This window comes from Pollachius pollachius (genome assembly GCF_949987615.1).
Source record: "Pollachius pollachius genome assembly, chromosome: 1".
Lineage (NCBI taxonomy): Eukaryota > Metazoa > Chordata > Actinopteri > Gadiformes > Gadidae > Pollachius > Pollachius pollachius.
Window position 1 is genome coordinate 39,186,036 of NC_136934.1, and position 22,198 is coordinate 39,208,233.

The following is a 22,198-nucleotide window of genomic DNA, read 5'->3' on the forward strand; positions in this document are numbered from 1 at the left end:
CGCCCCACTAGGGAGTAGAAACACAACACAAGCGCATACATCTCAAACTCATGGAAGTCTTCAGCTGTTAAACAATCAAGTCCAACACAAAACAGAACACAGATTTGGGCTGAGCATGACAACACAATTTCAAAGAGTGTCAAAGAGTAGGGCAGAATGTATGTTATACTGTACAGTTAATGTTTTTATGTGTGTGTGCTGCTCTTTGATCATATTAGATTACAGGCAGGTTGAAGTCTTTGGAATGGTTGTAGTTACTGTGACACAACACACACGATTCCACGGAGCGCACCCCTTGACAGACGAGGTTATGGATAAAGGCAATCTAACCCTGATCACTAGAAGACACTAATTAGTTACCGGAAAACACTTAAAGACCCTTCTCTACTCACTAGAAACAACAGGGCCTTCTTTTCATATTTGTGGCATCTTTGATCATCAGGAATGACAAGAAAATGCTATTACACCTACACTGCTGTTTAAATAGAAATACAAATATATCCTCTTTCTTTTCTATATGTTTATCTATGTATACTCCCTCCTCACACTTGTAGGTGCTTCCATTTTTCATTAGGTCGCCCAGTGTCAAATGCATACAATGCATATCATTTCCTGGATATTCCCCATTCAAAATAGAAATTAGTGCCAATAAATAAAACGGTTAAGTAGTCATACACAGGTTCTTGGGAGGGACACAATAAATGTACAAAGTTACACGTTATTCCACACACCGATCAGTAGCTCAAAGCTGGCATCGAATACCAGTTGTGAAAGAAAGTGTAAAAGGAGTTATCTTATGAATGCATGAAGGTTGTGTGTTTGTGTGTCTGTGTATGTGTATGTGTGTGTGTGTGTGTGTGTCTGTGTGTGTCTACATCTTATGAAGGGTAGTGTTGAGGCAGTGTGGTGCGTTGGAAAATAAATAAGAATAAATAATAACAAGAATAGCTCAATAGCATGTCTCAAGGACAAAGTGGATATTATGGGGTTTCATAGAGGGTGTCATGGTGACAGTGTTGAGGCCTGGTCTTCAGGCTGTTGTGTAGGATAGGGGGCGCTGTTTGGGGGGTACCCTGACACTGTCGTCGTATGGGGGGAGCAGCACCTGGGGGGAGAGATGGAAAGTGTTAGTTTGTTATGATATATTACATCATGTTATATTAAGTTATCATGATGGTGTACAGTTCCAGTCATGGGACACTATTGTTTGCCTTTGAAATTCTATTTACAATTTTCAAATTTCTAATAATCCCCCCATAAAACCCCCCAGAGGAAAAAGTGAGACACTTGTTAACATGCTACATTTGAAGAGGCGATGTGATCGGACAGTGATTATGTAACTTGTTTGATGGGATGATGTCACAGCCATTGGAGAGCACGCCAGGAATATTTATCTCTGTGATGATTAATAAATAAAAGAACTGATGGCAGTTCCCCTCTATAACATTACCATAATATAAAGGAGTTTCGACAGACATAGCTCACTAAATTGTATCTAACATCAACACATTAACATTAATTAATTATAAATCTTTATAGAAAGAGACATTTTGAACCCATAATAACTAATAATCTAATAAATAAAAAAGGTAACATAGAAACAGTCAAGCATGTAAAGAATTAACACAATGATTAATTATTCAATAGTACAGTGGTCAATGCACTGAAACCTTTAGCCCTGTGAAGCATAGGTTCACATAGGTGTTCAACCTCAGTCCATTTCACCTGCGTGGCACTAACCTGAATCATAGAAACTGTCAAACTCATGACACTAAAGTAGCTCCTCAAAATAACGGAAGGGAATAAGCAATGATGTGTGATAAAAATCTAAATATCAGCAGCCTTTAGTAAACAGCATTTCTGAAACTTTCATGGTGACGGCATCGATTTAGCTCCCTGTTCTTTTTTACAAGCCCTAGTGTTTAAGTCATTAACTCAAGCTTCCATGTAAGTCGCACACCGTTTCGTAAACAAAGAACCACGCACACACACAGGCTCCTGTAAGAAGCTGCCAAGGGGAGTATTTTGTTTCTCATGGTGGGGCACGCCTCAAAACAACTAATTGTATTAACCTTATGACAAAAACCTATAGTTATTCTGTTTTTCGGATTGCAACACTATATTGTATTTCCATGTTCCAGAGGAATAACACTGTGATTTCTGTAATTGCATTTTTTATTTATTTCTTTCCCACGTCTGCCAGACTTGGGGTAACAATGTATGCATGTGTGCGTGCATGTGTGCGTGTGCATGTGTGTCTGCAGCTGTGGCCATGGAAGCAGCCAGGTGTTGGGCAACAGGGAACCAGCAGGGGTAGCAATAGAAGACCCACTAGCAGGGGTTCACCTACTGCTTACCTACCATGGTTATAACAGCATTTAGCAGTTAATGCATGCATGGTTATAACCAACTATGGTTGTTATAGTCATGGTTATAATTACCACTTATATGATGACCATTGTGATAATGCACTGGCCAGCATGAAACCTCATTCGTGAGCCAAATCCATTGAACATGTCCCGGTTCCCTCCATTAGCCGTTTGATTTTATTCAAATAGATTGGAACAATTCCCGCACAGTAACCACAAAACATTTGTTTGTTCAGCTGCTCTTTCAGCTCGAAGAAAGTGCCAGCTAAGAAGTCAGCTCATTTGTAAACAAAATGAGGTTGTGTACGAAGAAAAGGCAAATTATTCGGTTTTAGTATTGTGACATTCCAGAACGTGGCAGACATTTAAATGAAAACTCAAGTAAGCAAAACCTGTTCTACCCCTTGTGATGTCATGTCATTGCGGCTGTGCAGGCATTGGTCCAAAAACGATGGATCTTCATAGTGGTGGACACAAAGGTTACATGCTACATGGATCCCCATAGTGGTGGAAGCATAGATTACATGCTACATGGATCACCATAGTGTTGGACAGATAGATCACATGCTACATGGATCAACATAGTGGTTGAGAGATAGATCACATGCTTCATGGATCACCATAAGGGTTGACAGTTAGATGACATGCTACATGGATCTCCAGAGGGATGGTTGTATAGATTACATGCAGGAAGTCTTACCGTGGTGTCATTAGTGGTCACGTAGAGCAGCACTTCAGAACTTCCTCTTCCGCACACATACCTGTAGCAATTCCACACGCATGCTATCAGGTAGGCCTACAATTGAAAGGGCAGAGAATGAGCAAAACTTATTAAATGCATGGATTGGTATAGATATAGTTTGAACATGATGAATGATGATCAACTGCTTGATATGCAATTGTGTCACTTTCTGTCGAGCCCCTGGCCAATGTTACTTTAAAAGTAACATTGGAACCTGTATGAATGTAAAATTCAATTATTACCAATAGTTTCATGATTTCTATGTAGACCTCCCCTTTTTCCTATTTGATGATAAAGCAAAGGTTGCAGGTGTTGATGGTGGCTGAACGGATCGGCCTAAATCCCCTACCAGAGTTCACCATCTGCTACAGCCATCAACTTACATTAAACTGAGCTTTCAGGCCCTCCATCAACCCATGCAATCACCTCACTTCCTCAACACCAAAGTTAATTTAAATAGTCTCCTAAGGAATGCCACTGGATTTTGTCAGGCAGTCCCATGTCCCACATATGTGGGTGTGTGACAGCAATGCCTAAATCCTTCTGTCAAATCCGAGACAATTAGAGAAGACACTTAAGTAACATGATCTCAAAGACAAAGAAAAAAGGCAATGCAAAGAATTGGTAGAATTGCAATTGAAACACTATTTGTTCCTCGAATCTACATCCTTCCCTCGGTCCATCTGATGTCATCATTCAACAGACCTGGCCAAGGAACATTTCGCAGTACCCACTGACGGATCATCAAGATGGATTTGCAGCTTTAAAGCCATTTGATACTGTTGCATGAAGAATTTCCCAAAGGAGAAAGTTAAGCCAAAAATAAAAAAAATCATTCCTGTTTCCTTGAGATACAGTAATTACAAAACAGCTTTGATATATTATCAAAAAATATATTTTCAAAGAGCGACCTTAAAACAAAAATAATGATGTTTTTTTCGACAAAGCAGAAAACATTTTCTGCCTCTGTTGTTCTCTTCAATCTTTTCAAGGATTCATTGCTCTTCCAACCCCTGCACTCCAGAAAAGTTACATCTGGACAAAACGTTAGATCAACTCATATAGCAGTCACACGTCTAACATATTGAGGCCTAGGCGTAGCATACAGGGACCAGAAAACCATTATAAAATCCATTTGAATGAAGCAAACTGCCATGTAGCCATAGCCTACCTTGAACGCTAGAATACAGCTGATGAAGAGCAAGACAATGAGGACCAGGCAGAAACTGCTCAGGGCAGCCACCTCCTCTTTGTAGGGGAAGTTTTCCGGCTAGGTAGGGGTAAAGTCAAACAGTGGTGAATGAGGTACAGCAAGTTCATTAAAAACCTAATGACAAGATGGGTACGTTACAATAGATTTGTTTAGTGGAAAATAAAACGTTGCCATTTTATAGTTACTTGCTGTGAAATGTGTTTGGGTATGTTTGACGGAAAGCATTGGCAGGGATCTTACCAGTTGTTGGAGGTAATCCTGGATCGTGTTTGGATAGACCACGATGCTCACAGCCACCAGGGCGTTGAGTGCAAAGTCAAATATTTGGTAGCAGAAGAAGGGGATGATCCAGGCGGCATGCAACTAAAACAAGAAACCATAGATGTGTGATACGTTTCAGGCGAAGGAACACTCAATTATCATAATAATAATAATAACACTAAATACCGGGGACCTACTAAAATAAGAAACCATAGATGTGTAATGCGTTAAAAAAGAAAGAATACTAAATAATCATAGTTATAATTATAATTAATACCGGGGACCCCACTAAAATAAGAAATTATAGATTTGTAACACAACGTAACAGATGAAGGAGTACTAAATTATCATTATAATAACTAATCTTAATACCGGGGACCCACTCAAATGAGATACCATAGATGTGCGTTACAAAGTTGGAGATGAAGGAGTACCGGAGACTAAAAGCAAATTAACCAGCTACTTTTGTTATTGTACTGCAAGGCTTTTTAAATACCTGACATTACAAATCTAAAGTACTTGTTTGCTCATTGAAAAGCAGCCCTAAAATATTTTCCAACTTGGCAAAACTGTCTTAATAGCAAGAACATTACAAGTTGTATGTGAAACAAACTATCTATGGATACAATTAATCTATAACATAATATTGCACTCCAAATTACCATTTGAAAGACCTTGGATTTCGATCTGCTTGAGTCCAGTCACACTTGAGTGCAGTGCACAGAGCAATGAATGAATGAATGATGAGTTAATGAATGAAAGGCCAGCTTACCTTGTATGCACCATAGGTAGCCATCCCACATATTAATATCATCAGCAGGGAGATTGCTGAAGCAATGCACATATCTAGAAGAGGATGAGAATACAGTTCAGTTTGGTGTGGTTGTCACAACTCAAGCTAAATAAAAGGATCTACAAGCCAGAACTACAAAGGCTTTTAAACTGTAATCAGGGTACCAACATAATCCATTTCATGTCGAACAAATGACGTGATGAATCCTAACCTATTTGGTTTTTTACAAAAATGCACAGTTCCCTGCAAGATATGTTCATTCAGGGGGATCAGTCAGTTATCACACAGCTGCAGTTTATACCTATTGAAGGGAACGGTGATAGCTCAAACCCCCCAGATCATGCATTGTGTATTCCTGGAACACGTCCGGTGCCACAGCAGAAGGCAGCTTTAGATATTAAAGCCTGAACCTGGTCCTAATGCAGGGTTGGTAGCAGCTGGCACGCCAGACTTAACCACAGAACAAGGATGACGGCAAGCTCAATAGAACTGGGACAACACCATACTGGGCCGGGTCTGCAGACAGAACACGCTGTGATGCACCCCCGTACTGAATGTCCTGCACCGGAGCGTGCCTAAGAACTCATGGTGTACATGTTCAACATCGTCTTGGATCAGACAGGCAGTCTATATTATTTTGTGTTTGCATTTTATTTAAATTCAAAGGGAATAGTATCCCTTAAGTGTCCACAGTTGAGAGATATGTCTATATGTTAGATGGTTATCAACCATTAACTCTCCTCAGTCAACTTCCTAATAGATCAACCTGTTGAACCTATTCTGCTGGATGGTGAACATCACAAACAAAATCTCCTAAAGGCCAATATACTACTGTTGTTTCTTTAATTAATATTAAGAAACTAGAATTATGGTGTCTGCTTAATGTCACCATAGTATGACACAGACTTATAAAGACCTTAAATGAAACTCAAAAGGTTATCACTAACCTAATAACAACACTAGAACAGACACCTTTATACCCACCCTCCTAGTACGGCCATTGTGGTGGAAAAATGAATCCCATCATAATAATAATCCTATGACAATAATAGTAAAAATAATATTAATACCAAATTAAATAACCTTCTTTACTCAATAGTTGAATTAATTGCATTGAATATGCATTTGTATAAACTATCCTTCTACCGAGTAGCTCGCTCCCTCTCTCCAAGTGGAAGGTGTTATGAAACGTTATTTCTCTGAATGATTGGTAAAGGCTTCCATAATCATGCTCCATTAAACGCCCCCAAAATGCTCTGCCACCGTCAACAGTCTTACAGGTACAAGAGCATTTCCAGCAGCCATGCATCCGCTCCCTCTCTGTCAGGCTCAACTTACTGGCGTCATCCATGACATCCAGGTCATTAGCCAGCTCAGCGCTGGTCAGGTGGTACTGGTCGGGATCGCTGAGCGCCGTAAAGAGGATGATCAACACCACGGCGTTGATGAGCTTAACGCCAGGAGGGACAGTTAAAGGCAGCATTATTGCCAGACAGATGGAGCCACACACACACACACACACACACACACACACACACACACACACACACACACACACACACACACACACACACACACACACACACACACACACACACACACACTGGCAGTTATGTAGTCATAAACGTTTTGAACAAAATGGTCTCTATCGCTTTTCTAACATTGCAGAACTAAGCCAACATAAAAGACGAACATCTAGGAAACCTCTTTCCAAATACCTTTCCGAAAGCACTACATTTGATAGTAATTATAGGTTCATCAGTATCTAAAAGATACAAAGTGGATACTAAAACTAAGAAGAAAATCTAGCTCTTTTAGCTAAATGAAATATAAGGGGTCTGCTTTCGTATGGCCAGAAGCACATGATTATATGGATGAGTCATTCATCCCTTTCACCAGGTCAACCTCATGGAAAAGGCTGTGGACATAAGACCGGCTACCTGAGACTTGTCTGATCATTTATTCAGTGCATTGGAGCACAGAGGTTTTTTTTCCACTAAACAATTCACATTGATATTTGAAGTCAAATTAATTTAATAAGACAATTATGAAGGACAACCACGATTATGGGGGGGGGGATTTTTATAATTTAACACACACACACACACACACACACACACACGATAAACATTAACGAGGCTCACCATATACCAGACCCCCAGGATGATGGTGCCTGTGCGGACATGGCAGCACAGGCAGCAGGTGCTTGAATACCATCGGTCCCAAGGGGAGAGCATCATTTTCCAAACCTCAGTATTTTCACAACGCAATGAAATGTGTTAAAACCCTATAAGAAATTAAACCGACGAGTGAAGCACGGCTACCCCGATCACGACCCGTAACGACGTCCGTCCGCGTCAACAAATGACTGTCGTAAACATGTACCCTTTCTTTATATACCCTACCTGCGACAATGAGCCCGCGCAGACGAGGCACTGCTTAACTCCCTCGAATTGACAAACATTGGACCACGTGACCTGCTGGAGGATTAGCGCGATGGTGATGTAACGGGTGGAGGAGCTCGTCTTTTCTAGAAGAAAACGAAGCCCAGGCAAGTCGAAATACATATAAAATACACTGTAGGATCTGCCAAATGTGTGACAGTATCTCATAATATAAAATAATAATAACCCTGTAAACAAATACATGTATATTATAGGCCTATATACAATATAATGTAGGCCTAGGCATAATATTAGATAATATAGTATAATATAATTGTATACAATATAATAAAATAGTGTACCTGACCCATCATTCAACTTAAACTGTTTGTTTGCTTGTAATGCTAAAGCATTTTTTTTATGGCACCCATAACCCAGACGAGAGGCATACCTCAGAGGAATGTAAGGAAGGGATATAGGGAGTAGGACTCTCCCTTTCTTACATACCTAGAAGGTATCCCTCTTGTCTGCGTTCCTTCTCAAGGTTTGCCACCTGATCAGTTTACCTAATTAGGCCTACATTTGATAGCTTTACCTGGGATGAATTATCTTAGTCTCTATTAGCAAATTTAATTACCAAAAGATTTGTAAAAAATACACTCAACACTGATATGGTATTATGCTTGGCTTTTATGAGTAGGGGCGAGAACAGGTGTATCTTGTGAAGTTAATTACATGTAGGCCTACCAGTGCCCATAATTAACATCATGAGACACACCTGTGCTTGCCCCTACGATTTCACCTCTTTGATAAAGGCATTTCGAAGTTCATTTCTGCCAGTAAAAATTTTAAAAGATGAAAACTCTTCCCTGATAAAAAAAAAATAACCCCATGGTAAAAGGTGGAAATATGGGATAGAAAGTCATAATTATGATACTTTTTCACAACAGACAGGAAGATGAGATCATTGCTGGCTACTTTATGGATGCTGTGATCAATGCTGGTGGATGCTCTGCCAGACTCAGACTGGATTTAGGAACAGAGAATGGCCATATGGCTGAATGCAATGGTTTATGCATTTTCCTGTTAACCAAGCTGAAACAGACAGTGTAACCTGTGGTTAAGCCCTTGATCCAGTTTAAAGAATTGCCCAATATATTAGAGCCACAAATGATCATATGTATAAAGTTATTGCCTATGTTCTGTGAAAGATTAATTCTTATGTCATTGTTTCTGGTTGGCAATAATAATGTTGGCTGAGGCATTCCAAGTAGCTCTGCATCAGTAGGCATAATAAAAAATTGTAGGTCTAGCAGTGAAAAAAATGGCATGAAATAATGTGTTAACAGCCCCGTTATATTTTGATGGCTGTGAAATGTAATTGTATGTATTGCATTGCTGCAAATTACGTTTTGCGGCTATTTCTTTGTGCCATCCCACCATGTTATTATCAGAAAACAAATCGCATGGTCAGGACTACTTGACGTAGACAGTAATCATCAATGCCTACTATTTATATAAACTGTATATTATTTGCCAATAAAGAACTAATGAGGTTGTATTGACCTGGAACAAACACAGAGCACGTCCAGTGCACAACTCATGATCACCCCATGGACGTCCCTCCATAGTGCAAGCTGTCCCTCACCTGCATGGAGGTAGAGACTGCTTGCACCATCTGGACCTGGAGAAGGTCCAAGTCTGCCTTGAAGAGTGTGTGTTCAAGGACTTCCCATGTGATGAAGATGTGTTCAATATTTGTGTTGAACTGATGTCAGAACAAATGATGTGTTTGAAACAGTTAACCTGTATGAACTCTGTAAGCTGTTCAACAATGAACTAGATATAGATCATTAACTTTATTTGTTTCCCGTTTCATTCAAGGACGAACTGAAACAAATACTGTATACAAACACTAACAAATTACTATGTTTTTCTAACATTGAATGTGTAAAAACTGAGAAAAAAAATGCAAAATCCACACATGTATTAGCTTAATACACTTATTCAAATATTTATACAAACACAGTATACAAAACTGCATGGTTTTTTCCTTTTGTCTGCAGAATTCAAAAACAGCCAGCCGATCACCATAGGATGGCAGATACTCTCCTAGCTGGTCATCTGTCATCAAGTGTATGACAATGGAATCAATCTAAAATAAAGTTAAATAAAGATAAAATGTTTAATGGATTCTTAGGGCAAGTGCATTCAATTATAACAACGAACAACCTGCATATACAGCATCAGATATTATTTGCAAAGCTCTTCCAAACGTTTTTTTTTTAATGTTTGTGTGATTTGACAAATTCAAGTATTTCTTATATTTACTACCTTCTCCTGTTCCATTCGCTGTATGTCTTCCATGCACATGCCGTGACCTTAAGTAGTCACTTATTTCATTCATTTTTGGACCATTCAGAAAACTGCATCTGTGTTGAATGAAATCAAAGCTTTAATATTACCTAAATAAAGTTGATGTACAAATTTCTTCTACACAGGCCATTTAATGTGTAATAGAAGACAAATAAAAAAAACTCTTACTATGTTCTAAATTCTTCACCTATGAAGAATGGCTCTTCAGAGCCAGAGCCATCATTTCTCATGACATACCATGGGTATATTTCTTTTTACTAGCATAAATGGGCTTCCATACATTTCGACTTCAAGCTTTTTGGAGGACTGACTGTAGTAGTTGAGTTTCAAATTTCGCTCTTGGCTCTCTATTTAGAAATTGAGATATAGCGACCTCTACAGACAATCAAAATGATTTGCGTAGCTATGAATGTATTAAAATCGATAAGAGCTCATCAGCGGACTTTGGCTTATTAAGTTAATGGAAAAATTAACTTAAAATATTCATTATAGCAATAATACATTTGGTATATAACCTCAGTAAATTTAGGTATATACATTAAAGTGTATTTACGGATTGTATAATTATATCAAATTATTTCATTCAAGTAGGCAAACATTAATTCACCTTGGTTGATAATGCGCTACTACCAAGTGATAGTGGGACTGTAGGAGTTAGTGGACGCAACCCTAGATTTCACATAATATAAAGGGGGGACTGCACCATAGCAACACGTTTCAGCTGCTTTTAAAAAAATATACAATATATGTTCGGTATACAGTAATGATTGAACCTTCACAAAAATGTAGTTAACCAAAAAAAAACCAACAGGCATTTATTTAGTTGTTTTTTTATACATATGGCTTTGCTTTTCTTTCATTACAAAGAGGTTTTACAAAAGGTTGTGAAAGACTTTTGAATGAACCACAGGCAGACAGATATGGAGAAGATGACTATGCCACGGTAGTACATCTATGATCAGAAGTACCTATATGGCACTGCCACAAAGATTACACGCAGTAAAATGCCAAGGCTATAGGAAACGAGGTCTCAGCACACACAGCGGCACAACATTTAGACGAAGGACACACACACAACGGATGGAGCCGGGTGACACCTGTAACACAGTCACGGATCGAGACGCCAGAGGTGATATATGATGTTCCTTTGCACTCCACCTTTTCTTTTTGGAGAAAAATGTATACATTTCAGCCGAAACTCACGTGTAACCGTTTAATGTATGTATAACTCATTGGTGGTGCCCCTTCGAAGATGCCGTTTGCCTGACCTGAAGGGTGATTTCTTAGAGGAAAGTGGTCAATGTACCGGTACGGCTGATGAAAAATAATAAGACTGCAAAGCAAAAGGGCATGTACAACCTAATTGAGTGGTCTCTCCTTGACGCGTGTGGTCGACCACTCGGTTTTTTCTCTCATTTTCTTCCTAGTTACGTTCGCGGCTGTCCTCTGGCAGCAGTGCGTTATCTAAACATGATCAGTATTTTCTACATTTGTTATAATTACAGTACGACTCCTTCATCATTCAAAATGTTTTGATTCACCGGAATTAGAAGACTCTAGAATCTGAGCGCATCAAATCAGGATTAGCTCAGGATAACATTAGCCGCCGAGCCACAACCACGGTTTAGTTCTGAAGGCTCCAAACCAACCACCAAACCGTGCCGGTGCGGGTTGAAGTACAGATTTTTAAGTTTTGTTTCTGAGAAAAGTCCATCATGTAGAGTTTTAGTACAAAGTTCTGCTCATAAAAAGGTGGTGTTTTTTTGTTTGTTGCATAAACAGAATACAGGGACTTTTCATTCCACCCAGAAGACCGTAGTGTGGACTCGTTCTCATGTCTCTCGCCTTGCCTTCTTCTTCTTCACCGGCTTGGGAGCCTGGCTCTCCTCAATTTTTTCTGTGGAGCATTCAAAATGCATAATTCTATATCAGGCATGTGCATATAATTCAGCCTGACCTATCCACAATAAAAAAAAACAAAACAATGGAAAGTGCTGTGGTGAGTTTTTAAGAGCTACAATTTGAGTCCTTTTTTAGAAATGTCATCGCAATCCATCACCAATTAGCGCGGCAAATGCTGTGTGAAATATATTTTCCGGTTGACTACACCTGCATGACAGAATTGTTATTATACACCACTCCTGGGTAATTTCTGAGCAATCTCATCTCTTCACTGATTGACTCAGGGAATCCATCTTAGCCATCAATCAAAAGGTGCGTGAATAGAACACTTATTTTTCAAACTCTTGCTCTCTTCGACTCGCAAATCTTGCCTACAGCGCCTTCAAATGGACCCGACTAGTCAATTAAATAAATTGGCATTTGGAGTCATCGTAGCTGGCTGAACTGTGACATAGAAAGTCAAAGTGGAGGAAGAACGGGGGACATCTTACTCTGTTGCGCAGTGGGCTCCGCTTCGCTCGGCTTCTGTGGCACTTGTGTGACAGGGGTCTTCTGGGATACGGTCTCCTTCACGGGTCGCTCCACTCTCGCCTGCACGCGATTACAGGGCAATGAATCATACGTAACTTTCACCACATTCTTCAATACTGATACTGAATATTCTAAACTTTGATTTAAAGAAGATGTAATGAGGGTTTAAGTCGTTAACATTTTCCTCTCCGATTAACCACTCTCAACCACATTTGAATACAACCTCTATACTAAGGAGCCTAATTTATTTTTTATCAATATTTCTGCAGCGGTTACAAGCACAGGAACATATGTGGTTACTAGCACAGGAGAGGATGTGGTAAACGTTAGCGGCTAGCAACCAGAGCTCCATGAAACCCCCACCTCAGCAGCAGCAGCTGTCTTCGCCGGCTGGACAGCAGGAGCCTTCTCCTGGGCAGGCTGCTGCGGCTTCTTCACTGGGGCCTCATGGACCATCTCCTTCTCTGGCTCCTCAGAGTCCTTCAGGAAGACATGGGACAGATGGTAAGACAGCCAAAATAATAAGAATCATTTCACAGCTCCACACCTTTAACTAGCAACGGAAAGGAGGGCAACAGACGAGTGGCTTTACCTGGCTACCCTGGCCTCCTTCCTCTGCCACCTTCCTCTTCTTTTTCTTCCTCTTCTTAGTTTTTCCGCTAGAGTCGGCCTTGTCATCGTCTTCATCATCCTAGTAGAAAAAGAAGTGCAAGGTAACGTTAGCCTACGTAAGGCAGAGTGTTGACCGCAGTAGCATCTGGGAAGACGGTCTGCTTTGGTCAGGAAACAAAAATTGTCAAATGAGCGACACATCTGAGCAATCTTGGCCACGGTGAATTATGCACAATTGAAGCTCTGCAAGCAGGAAATATTTCCCTCTATGCTTCACAAGTCGCGGCCCCTAGCGCAGACAGTGGGAGAACACTTACAGCGGCCTCCATTAGAAGATGGATCTTAGCGGGCTCAGGTGGGGCCACCTTCTGAGCTGCAGGGGGGCTAGGGGCCGGCTCTTCGTAGTTGCCCCAGACCTCTGAGGGGGCGTTCCAGTCTGAGCTGGCGTCCACTGTGCCGCCGTCTGAAGGAAGCATTAAATCTATGATTAGCTTTGGTTGTCAACGGCGAAGGAGAGATGCTGTTGTTCTCTTAGCTTAAACGGCAGGCTAACATTTTGCGATTAATGTGGAAAAGTGGCAGGCATACAGATTTATTAGAATATCCACATAATCAACAAGGTTTAACATTCCTAATGTTGTCACTGCTACAATGTGGTCATCACATATATTGAGACATGTCATTTCTGGGGTCATCCTCAAAAAGGGCGTGGTAGTTAAAAGATTGAACAAAAATAAAGCTTCTGGTTCTTACTCTGGCCTGACCACTCGTCTTCTACCTTGGGCTGGCCGGCCCAGGGCTGGTCAGGAATAGGTTCTATGGAAAAAGCCAAATAACGGAACATTAAAGAACTGCTTGGGAAACTACACCCTCTGCTGGCAACAAACAGGATCTACATTTTCACCGATTTTCTCATGGGAGTCGATAGCAAGATCCTTGTGAACAAAAAGGCACGGATGTGATTTTACTGATAATATAATTGAAATCATTATTGCGCAGTGTTTACTTCATACATGTTGAGGTCATTTGAAGCTACTAGCTAATTGAAATGTGACACAGTGTCACTAAAAAAGTCAGTCGTCTCATTCCACCCTTTGCCCCTTACCGGCAGCGCCTAGCCCAGAGAAAGAAGACACTTGAGTTTGGTCCGACGACTTCATACCACTTTCGATCACAGTCCATGACCCTGAAATAGGCAGATTAGAGAGTCACTATGAAAACAAAAACATTATCCTAATATATTAACACTGATGAAAAATACCATATTAGCCAAATAAAATAAAACATTAGAGAACCGTTAATAGTGAACATGATCCTACGCCAACATATGGCTCCAGAATAGCACTCATATAAAACGCAATGTAGTGGCAGCTCAGGCCTAGCTTCAGAGGCCAACTGTGTGGTGTGTTTACCATCTATCTCCGATCCCCAGAGCGTGGCTGGCTCTCGCTTGGCGGCCCAGTGGCCAGGGGCCTGAGCAGCTGTGTGGGCTGGAGCCTTGACAGCCGCCTTGGTGGAGCTGGAGGCCGGCTCGCTGCTTCTCACTACTTCACAGATGGGGAGAGACACAAACAGAAGCAGAGATTCAGAGATGGAGATAGGATGAGGACGCAGATCCAATTGGTGGAGGAGTGGAAATACAAGAACCCTGCTCAAAGCTGAACCAATTATAAGCTAAAACCTAAGACTGCGCGTAGTACATAAATTTTAGTTTCTGCCTTCAATATAGAATTTTTTGGTGAACGGTCATGGTCATGTCATTATCACCGTAGCATTGAACCTGATTAATTTTATATATAAAGATACTGGTTGACTGAATATTGTCATGCATTAAGCTAAAATAACATGAAGAAATTAACTTGACACCATGATATCAAGTTTTTAAGCAAAAAATACCATAGCGTTCAGAAAACAAATCATTCTGGTAGTTGACCTGAATAGTTACCTTGAGTAGCAACAGCCTCGACTTTCTCTACTTTAACTTTGGTGATTTCACCTAAAAAAGGTAGGGAATAAAAGAAAAGGCTTTATTCGGGGGTACTGATAGAGAGCATGATTAGAGCATCTCACATTAGACAATATGTGAAGGAGCCACAGCAACGCACAATAACACACCCCTCAGGTGCCACACAGAAGGGTCCCCAGTGTGGAACAAATACCCCAGGGTCTGTATTTATAGGTCCTATGGTCCACAAGAAAACGACAGAACTCAACAACACCTTCTCAGGAGTTTAAGACAGGATTACATCTCTAGACACGAAAGTAGACTTTGAATTAGTCCAATCTAAGCTTACATGTGAAGCATAAATGATGATACACATGTAAGCTGTTGTTGAATAAAGGAGCCCATTTCGACTACAGCCATGTCCCACTCCTGCTTGATGTGAATTGACAGGGTTAGCCTAAGAACTAGTCAAGTTACCCTTCTTCTTCTTCTGGGCTGCGGGGGCCTGGACTGGGGCGGGCTTGGGCAGCTCCTGAGGGGAACCATTGGAGGTGTTGCCCCCTCCAGGACTCGCGGAGCCGTCGCTGGGGGTCTTTTCCTTCTTGCGCTGCTCACGCTTCTCCTTGTTGCTGACCTTTGTCTCCCACGTGCCTGAGGAAATATCCCACACGCACGGTGTAGAATTAGCATGGAAGTAGCCCAGAGGGCAGAGTAGCTGGATTTACCTTCCAAAATATGCCACGGATTAGGGGATAATGGCATAGATTGAGAACCTGTGGTTTCCTTCTTTATGAAAAACCGTGTTAACATTTTAATTAAGTCTGTGGGCCATTTATTAAAACATTGCAGCAACCTACTTTCTGAAAATAGTTTCAAATTTAAAGAAACAAATCTAACGGGGAACCACACTGTAATAGAGGGAGCAGTAAATGGCCACAGAAGACCATGGAATAAAAGTAAGATAATCCTAAATGACTCTGATTCATGACACCTCACCTTCCTCTGGCTCTTTTCCATCAGCAGTCGCCGTCTTGGAGACTTTGACCACCTGTTTTGCCTTCTTCTTTGACTTCTTTACCTGGAAGAAAAATTATAGATGATGTCCACGAACTATACAAAACTACAAATTAGTTGAAGAGAGCAGCACCTTGTGCCGAAACCAGCCATAATGGAACATGAGACCTCAAGATGAGCCATAGTAGCCAATCAAATCAGTTGTCTATATTTAAGTGAAATTGCATATGACATCCACAACTCCTGTCTAAACCTGAACTTATCCTCATTACTGTAATCTGTTTTGGCTTAACAACTGAAATCTGTGTTATAAATTGGTAAAAAGAAATGCCCACTTTGATGGTACATTCCTGCTGGCAGCATTTGATGAATTGATCACACCTGACAGTGTCCCAAGTTAGGAATGAGCCGCCAAGATTATGCTGCATCTGCAAGTTAGGATGGTAACCAAATACTGCCAGCTGGCCTGGCCACATCACTACAACACGACAGTGACCAGTGGCGGGAGGGAGGGACTGCTGCGTTTAAGGAGGACTTTGTTAATGCTGAGATTTACAAAAATATTGATTAAAAAATATTTGAGAAAATACAGTACAGTTCCTCATCTTAATGAAGATGAGATTTGTTTTTTTAAGAGCTACCGTAAAATCTTACCTCTGTGGCGCTTTCAGTCTTGCCTTGCGGTGGAGGTGACTGGTGATGTGGCACAATCTCTTCTGACACTGTGGCCTCCTCTAGGGCTTCAGGAACCGCTCTCCCGTTGGGCTGACCCTCCTGGGCTTTCTATAAGCGAATAAGTCCACAAAATGAGGTAGAGATCAACAAACGTCCACGTCGTATTGCAAATGATGGACACTTATGTTCAGCATCAGGCCAAGCAAGGCCTGGCGCCAGCCTGCTTGAGCTAACGTCACTCCTGCTAATGGCAGCTAGCGGCCGAGACTGCAGTTACCTTCTCAGTCTTCTTCTTCTTCTTCTTCTGATCCTCGGTTTTGACGGCGGGCTTGATGCCGTCGGGTTTGACTCCATAGCCACCGTCCATGGCGGCTGGTCGTCTCTTGAAGAGAAAGCCGCAGGCCGAGGCCCACAGAGCCACCAGGAGCACCAGACCGATGCACGCTGCTAAGAGGATCACCCATGGCGGAATCAGCTCCGGCTTCAGACCCAGATCCACGCCGAGCTCCGAGTGGAGAAGCTCTAGGCCGCTGGACAACGCCTCTTTCAAGCGGCTTGTGAGGAGCTTGACCTGCCTCGATGTCGCCTCTTGGAAATTCTCCATCTGAATACTGTCTTTTATTTTTCTAAAAACCCCGACCGAGTAGTAGGCGAAGGCTTCCTCGGTGCTTCTGCTGAGCTAGCTCAGTGCTAGCTAAAAATAACGGGTCGCTTTCGACATGATTGCTAACAATAAAGTCATTCCCTGCTGGCCACCAATGCTTGACTAACTAAACCGCTAAACTACATTACCTAATATACAATACCTCTTCTGTATTTTCAGTCAGTTAACATCCTAATATATCACAATGCGTCCATAGAGAAGCTTGGTCAGAGGTTAACCGATTCACCTCATATGGCTCCCTGTCGACCAGAACTACTGGCATTGACAGCTACAATGACATGGGCGGGGCTTAGCATCCCTTCTCAGGATTGGTCAAACGTCACCATTCAAAAAGATGTCGTGTCAAAGTAGACGTGTCAAAAGTGGCAATTTAAAAGATAAACTATAGAAATAGATACTGGTTGGAACTGCATTATATTTGAAGGACTTTCATATATAAGTTTACGAGAAAAAAAAAACTTTAATGTTAACTTCGTTTCTGGTTTTTGTTTGAAGCTTTTGTTTATATTTAATACATATTTAATAAACACTTTTATACACCAAAAGAACATTTCCCGAAAATAAATACAAAGTATTTTGCATCCAAGTTTATTTTTGAAATTCCCTACTCCCCCTATACAAGAAAAATGACTTTCCACAAAGGCAGAAGTGAACCGTCATTAATAACAAGTATTATTTTCAGGGCAGGGAAAAAAAAAATTATAATCACAGTGTGTCTTTTCTTTTTTAAATACTACTGCTGTTATCTTTGGCTGGGTTTTGGCTGACTTTTTACTGTCCAGCCAAATTCCTGGGAAGTAAAGGTCTAAGCCAATAGAGCAGGGCTGAGGGCTTTACATCTTTACAATGCCAATACAGGAATGTTCCAGACTGTATACCTCTTTATAAACACAAAAAAAAAAAAAAAGAACAAGGAGTCTGCGTTCACAACACAGACGAATATTACCGCCAGGGAAGATTGCAACAGTTTTGTCGAATTTTCATAAAATTGTATAGACAAAAAAAAAGAAATCTACAAAAATGGAGCTAGGTAAATATTACACAACGGTAAACATGTTTTTTTTTTTCTTTTTTAATTGTTTTACACTTTCTCCTGTTGAAACACTCTACACAAAACCAAAGTTCTTGGTCTTAATGGCTAGCAGGAGTTTCTGTTTGAGGATCTGTTTGGAAGAGTAGAGTGGCACGTAGAGTCGGGAGATGCAGGTGTTGGCCGTGGGCAGGTGTTGGTCATCCGGTGGCCGTATAGTGATGGAGGGCATGGGCTGGAAGCCCTCCTCGCTGGCCGGGAGAGATGGGCTGGAGGTCCAGAAGTATACCTGTGAGTTGATGGGAGGCATAGCAGGGGAGGACCAAAGAGGAAAAGAAATAATTAGTAGTCGAAAGGCGAGCCCTGGGGAGACTTTTCTCTTTTGCAAAACGGCCACGGAAAAGTTTTTTCAGATCTCTTTCAACGAAATATAGTCACAGCTGATCACTAACTCTTATAATAAATACAGATCAATTGTGACTTTGATACAAAATCGTAAATGACTGAACTTAAAGGTTTCAGTGTGAATTTGGGATAAAAGAAATGGAGACCCACCAGGTCCTGCCTCTCAGTCATGCTCATCTTCTCCACGATGGACCAGAACCAGCGCTTGAACTGCAGCAGCTTATCCGCGTTCTCTCCTAGTGGACACAGAGAACCAAGTTAGAACCAAACTAAAAGTTAAGACAGATCTGAAACGGAGGGGCAAAAAGACATCCAGAGACATGAAGCCGATAATGAGGCTGTAGCAGCATACCGGACTCGTCGTTAAAGGAGGTGAAGCTGATGAGCATCTGGACGTTGACCTCCCCGCAGCCGTTGACCAGCAGTCGGAAGTCCTCCGCTGTCAGATCTTCCAAGGAGTTCTTAGGAAGCACGTCCAGAAGGCCCTTCCTCATCGCCTGGGGGGTGCGACAGTCACAAAGCAGAGCCTTTCAGTCACCATGAGTTATAGTTGTATAGACACGCCATGTGAATGGTGTGTGGAGCCCCAAGGGCACAAACAAGACCGTTGCTTTCAATGAATGGCATAGCTGCATTCTGTCAGAAGTCTGGCAACACTTGTAACAAGCATTTACTTGGAAAGTAGCACAAAGTTCAACTTGAATTGAACTTCAACACCCACTAATGGAGTCCTCTACCAGGGCATGTTTATTGCAGTGTCTGCCAGTGGCAGCCATGAAGCCGTGTTTGTAAAGCCTTGGTGAAAGTGACTAACGTTTAGGTCCTCTAATGGCCTAAAGGCGGTACACACGGGATGGATGCAAAAAGACCTGCCACTATTCTAAGTCAAGGGGGAAAATGGGATTTCATTCTCACAATACAAAGAAAATACTTTTTTCTTATATACTTATGTCTTTATAGATGTCCCATTTGATATATTTATTTCATTAGTAAGTTATTACACCCGCAATGTGTACAATTTCAAGTAGCTCTTAGCTTAAAATGTACCTGGACACAGAGTGTCCAATGCTAATCAATAGTGTCTTAAATAATGCTATCAATAAAACCAAATCCTTTAACTGCGTGGCTGATATCTTCCAGAGATTTTCCCAGACCAACGATTTCAGCCACCTATGAGTAATGGCGGTTGTGTGAGTGTGACCATGACTCACATGGAGGGGCTGCTCCGCCACCACCAGCATCCTGTGCTCGGCATACTTCCTCACGTACTCGTAGACGTTGAGGGGAGTGACCGGCATGTTGACGCCCCCGGAGAGAAGCTCCACCTATGGGAGTGAACACATGCCAACATGAAGAAAACCGTCACCAAATATGACCATCAAGAGGATTGCCCCCGTAGATTCCTTTGTAAGATATTCCAGAAGATGGAGCATACGATGCCATCCAAAAGTAATGTAGCGGTTACCTGTCCGGCACCTTCCTCTTTACAGAGGTCAATGGCAAACGCCAGGTCCATGGCGGCGAACACCGCTTCCGCCTCACCAGCCTGAGAATGTCTGATGAGCTGCCGCAAGCTCTCGTACATCACCGGGTCGAAGAAGGCAAAGTCATGCCAGTTCACCTGAAGGAAAAGGATGATTTAGTTTCCTCATTCAAAGAAAGAACTGTGTCAGATCATGTGTGCTGGATATAAGGGCTAGAGCTCTGGTCATTTCTTTACCTTCCTGCCGAGCAGCACCTTGATCACATGCCTGTTCAGGGTGATTGGGCAGAGTTCGTTCTGAAGCAGACACAGGCCAAGTATCCTACAAACAAAGGCATAATTATACTTTACAGATGTCATTTCTAGCATAGGATCCACACCTTTTAGCTGAACTACTTTTCATGAATTATACATGAAGTATTTCCGGTTAAATTACTGTAAAACCTCTCGAGCTCGTGCCCGCAGAAACAGACACTGGTGCGCTCAAGTGTACCTGGTTATTGACCCCTGACTAAAAACAGATCGCTGAAGATGCCTACCTTCCGATGTTGCGGAAGCAGTTGAGGCGGGCCTCTGTGTTCTTGCCGGGCCGTGGTGAGTAGAAGCCGCGCTTGCCGGGCTGGTAGAACAGAGGGGCGTTGTCGTCGCCGTCATCAGGGTCATCCAGCTCCATGTCCACCACACTGCGTGTGGAACCGTGACGCTTGCGGTTCTCCTGTTGCTGCTGTTGCTGCTGCTGCTGCTGCTGCTGCTGCTGCTGTCACACAGCAGGGAGAGGGGGAGCGAGCTGGTTGTAAGACTACGCTCAAACGTTGAGAAATTTCTGTTTATTTCTAAAAGCCTAACAGAAAGATTGTGTTTTTACTTGTGCTTTCTCTGGAGCCTCCAGTAGACCGAGATCCAGTATACTGTCTGCACCATTTTCCCTGTAGGAGAGTAGAGTCAGAAAGCACAGTGTTGGTCACATTGACCCCGACACAGACAAGAATAAGGACAAACATTAAACGCATTATAATGACGTAGCACATCGAGCCAATGCCTTGCCTTCCGTGTGCTATGAGGAGCTCCATGGCTTCCTCCACCCTGGCCCTGAGAGAGTCCTCGCTGGCCAGCAGTAGAAGTAGCTGGGCCGGGGACAGCTCCAGCAGCATGCCTGTGATTTTACTGGCGAACGCCTGCGGGAAAGACATACCACGCTATGGTCACAGGCTCTAGATTGTCCTCTGCTCCATCCATGTTTTGGATTGAATTTGTATTAATTCAGTGTGTAGGTGGTTACCGGTTGCATGCCGTGCACCCGCGGGTACAGCCTCTCTCCCAGGGCCTGTCGGTGCGCCGGCAGGGGGTCGGGCTCCTCGCTGGGGTTGCCCTCAGAGGCTGGCCTGAAGGGCCTGGTGTCAATGGACAGCTGTCTCCTGGAGTCCCTGACACACAGACACACAGATCTCGGTTATACCGGGTAGCGGCTGAAAATGCTGCATTTTGAGCATTGTGCATCCAAGTCGCTAAAAAGGGGCCTTTATTTGCGCTGCACCGGAGGCGTCACCAAATATAATTTTACATTGAAAATTGAAATTTTCTTTTGTTCGCTTTTTTCTCCATTTGATCTGTATTGACAGTTTGATTTGAATAAAGCAATAGTGTGCAACGTAAGAAATGATGTACCTGTTGACAAATACAAAAAAAAAAATATAGGCTATAAAAAAAAAAGGTTACAATTCTTTAGTAAAAGTGGGGAGTTGACGTTGGCGTTCTCTATAGATTACTGACAAGGAGCATCTCCCACATCGTTCCTCCAG

The 22,198-nt window shown here is 42.0% G+C and overlaps 3 protein-coding genes across 8 annotated transcripts in view; all 3 read right to left on the reverse strand.

Moving 5' to 3' along the window:
• Positions 1-1,030: 1,030 nt before the first annotated feature.
• Positions 1,031-7,618, reverse strand: LOC307090287 (lysosomal-associated transmembrane protein 4B-like; the record flags this gene model as incomplete). Its single annotated transcript, XM_079756864.1, has 7 exons — positions 1,031-1,105; positions 3,070-3,165; positions 4,283-4,381; positions 4,565-4,687; positions 5,358-5,431; positions 6,717-6,828; positions 7,523-7,618. The coding sequence occupies 7 exons, from the start codon at positions 7,616-7,618 to the stop codon at positions 1,031-1,033; spliced, it is 675 nt and encodes a 224-aa protein (XP_079612990.1).
• A 2,834-nt stretch (positions 7,619-10,452) lies between these two features.
• LOC307082737 (protein LYRIC-like) lies at positions 10,453-17,722 on the reverse strand. Of its 2 annotated transcripts, none has more exons than XM_079746403.1 (13): positions 17,095-17,722; positions 16,797-16,925; positions 16,125-16,206; positions 15,606-15,779; positions 15,129-15,179; positions 14,596-14,727; positions 14,289-14,369; positions 13,937-13,999; positions 13,501-13,646; positions 13,164-13,262; positions 12,935-13,051; positions 12,532-12,631; positions 10,453-12,035 (listed from the first exon to the last, which is right to left on the reverse strand). In XM_079746403.1, the coding sequence occupies exons 1-13, from the start codon at positions 17,419-17,421 to the stop codon at positions 11,971-11,973; spliced, it is 1,566 nt and encodes a 521-aa protein (XP_079602529.1). In that variant the 5' UTR covers positions 17,422-17,722; the 3' UTR covers positions 10,453-11,970. The 2 variants fall into 2 exon arrangements, with proteins under 2 accessions (XP_079602529.1, XP_079602528.1); XM_079746402.1 differs by having other exon boundaries at positions 10,455-12,035; positions 14,596-14,730.
• A 331-nt stretch (positions 17,723-18,053) lies between these two features.
• Positions 18,054-22,198, reverse strand: part of ubr5 (ubiquitin protein ligase E3 component n-recognin 5) — a 33,130-nt gene continuing 28,985 nt past the window's right edge. For all 5 annotated transcript variants that reach the window (XM_079751425.1, XM_079751424.1, XM_079751426.1 and 2 more), the window contains exons 49-58: positions 21,679-21,823; positions 21,444-21,574; positions 21,265-21,325; positions 20,939-21,159; positions 20,637-20,721; positions 20,382-20,537; positions 20,128-20,241; positions 19,269-19,413; positions 19,067-19,152; positions 18,054-18,800 (exon numbers count right to left, since the gene is read on the reverse strand). In XM_079751425.1, the coding sequence (XP_079607551.1) occupies positions 18,588-18,800; positions 19,067-19,152; positions 19,269-19,413; positions 20,128-20,241; positions 20,382-20,537; positions 20,637-20,721; positions 20,939-21,159; positions 21,265-21,325; positions 21,444-21,574; positions 21,679-21,823 (1,357 nt within the window). In that variant the 3' untranslated portion in view covers positions 18,054-18,587. The remainder of the gene's footprint in view (positions 18,801-19,066; positions 19,153-19,268; positions 19,414-20,127; positions 20,242-20,381; positions 20,538-20,636; positions 20,722-20,938; positions 21,160-21,264; positions 21,326-21,443; positions 21,575-21,678; positions 21,824-22,198) is intronic.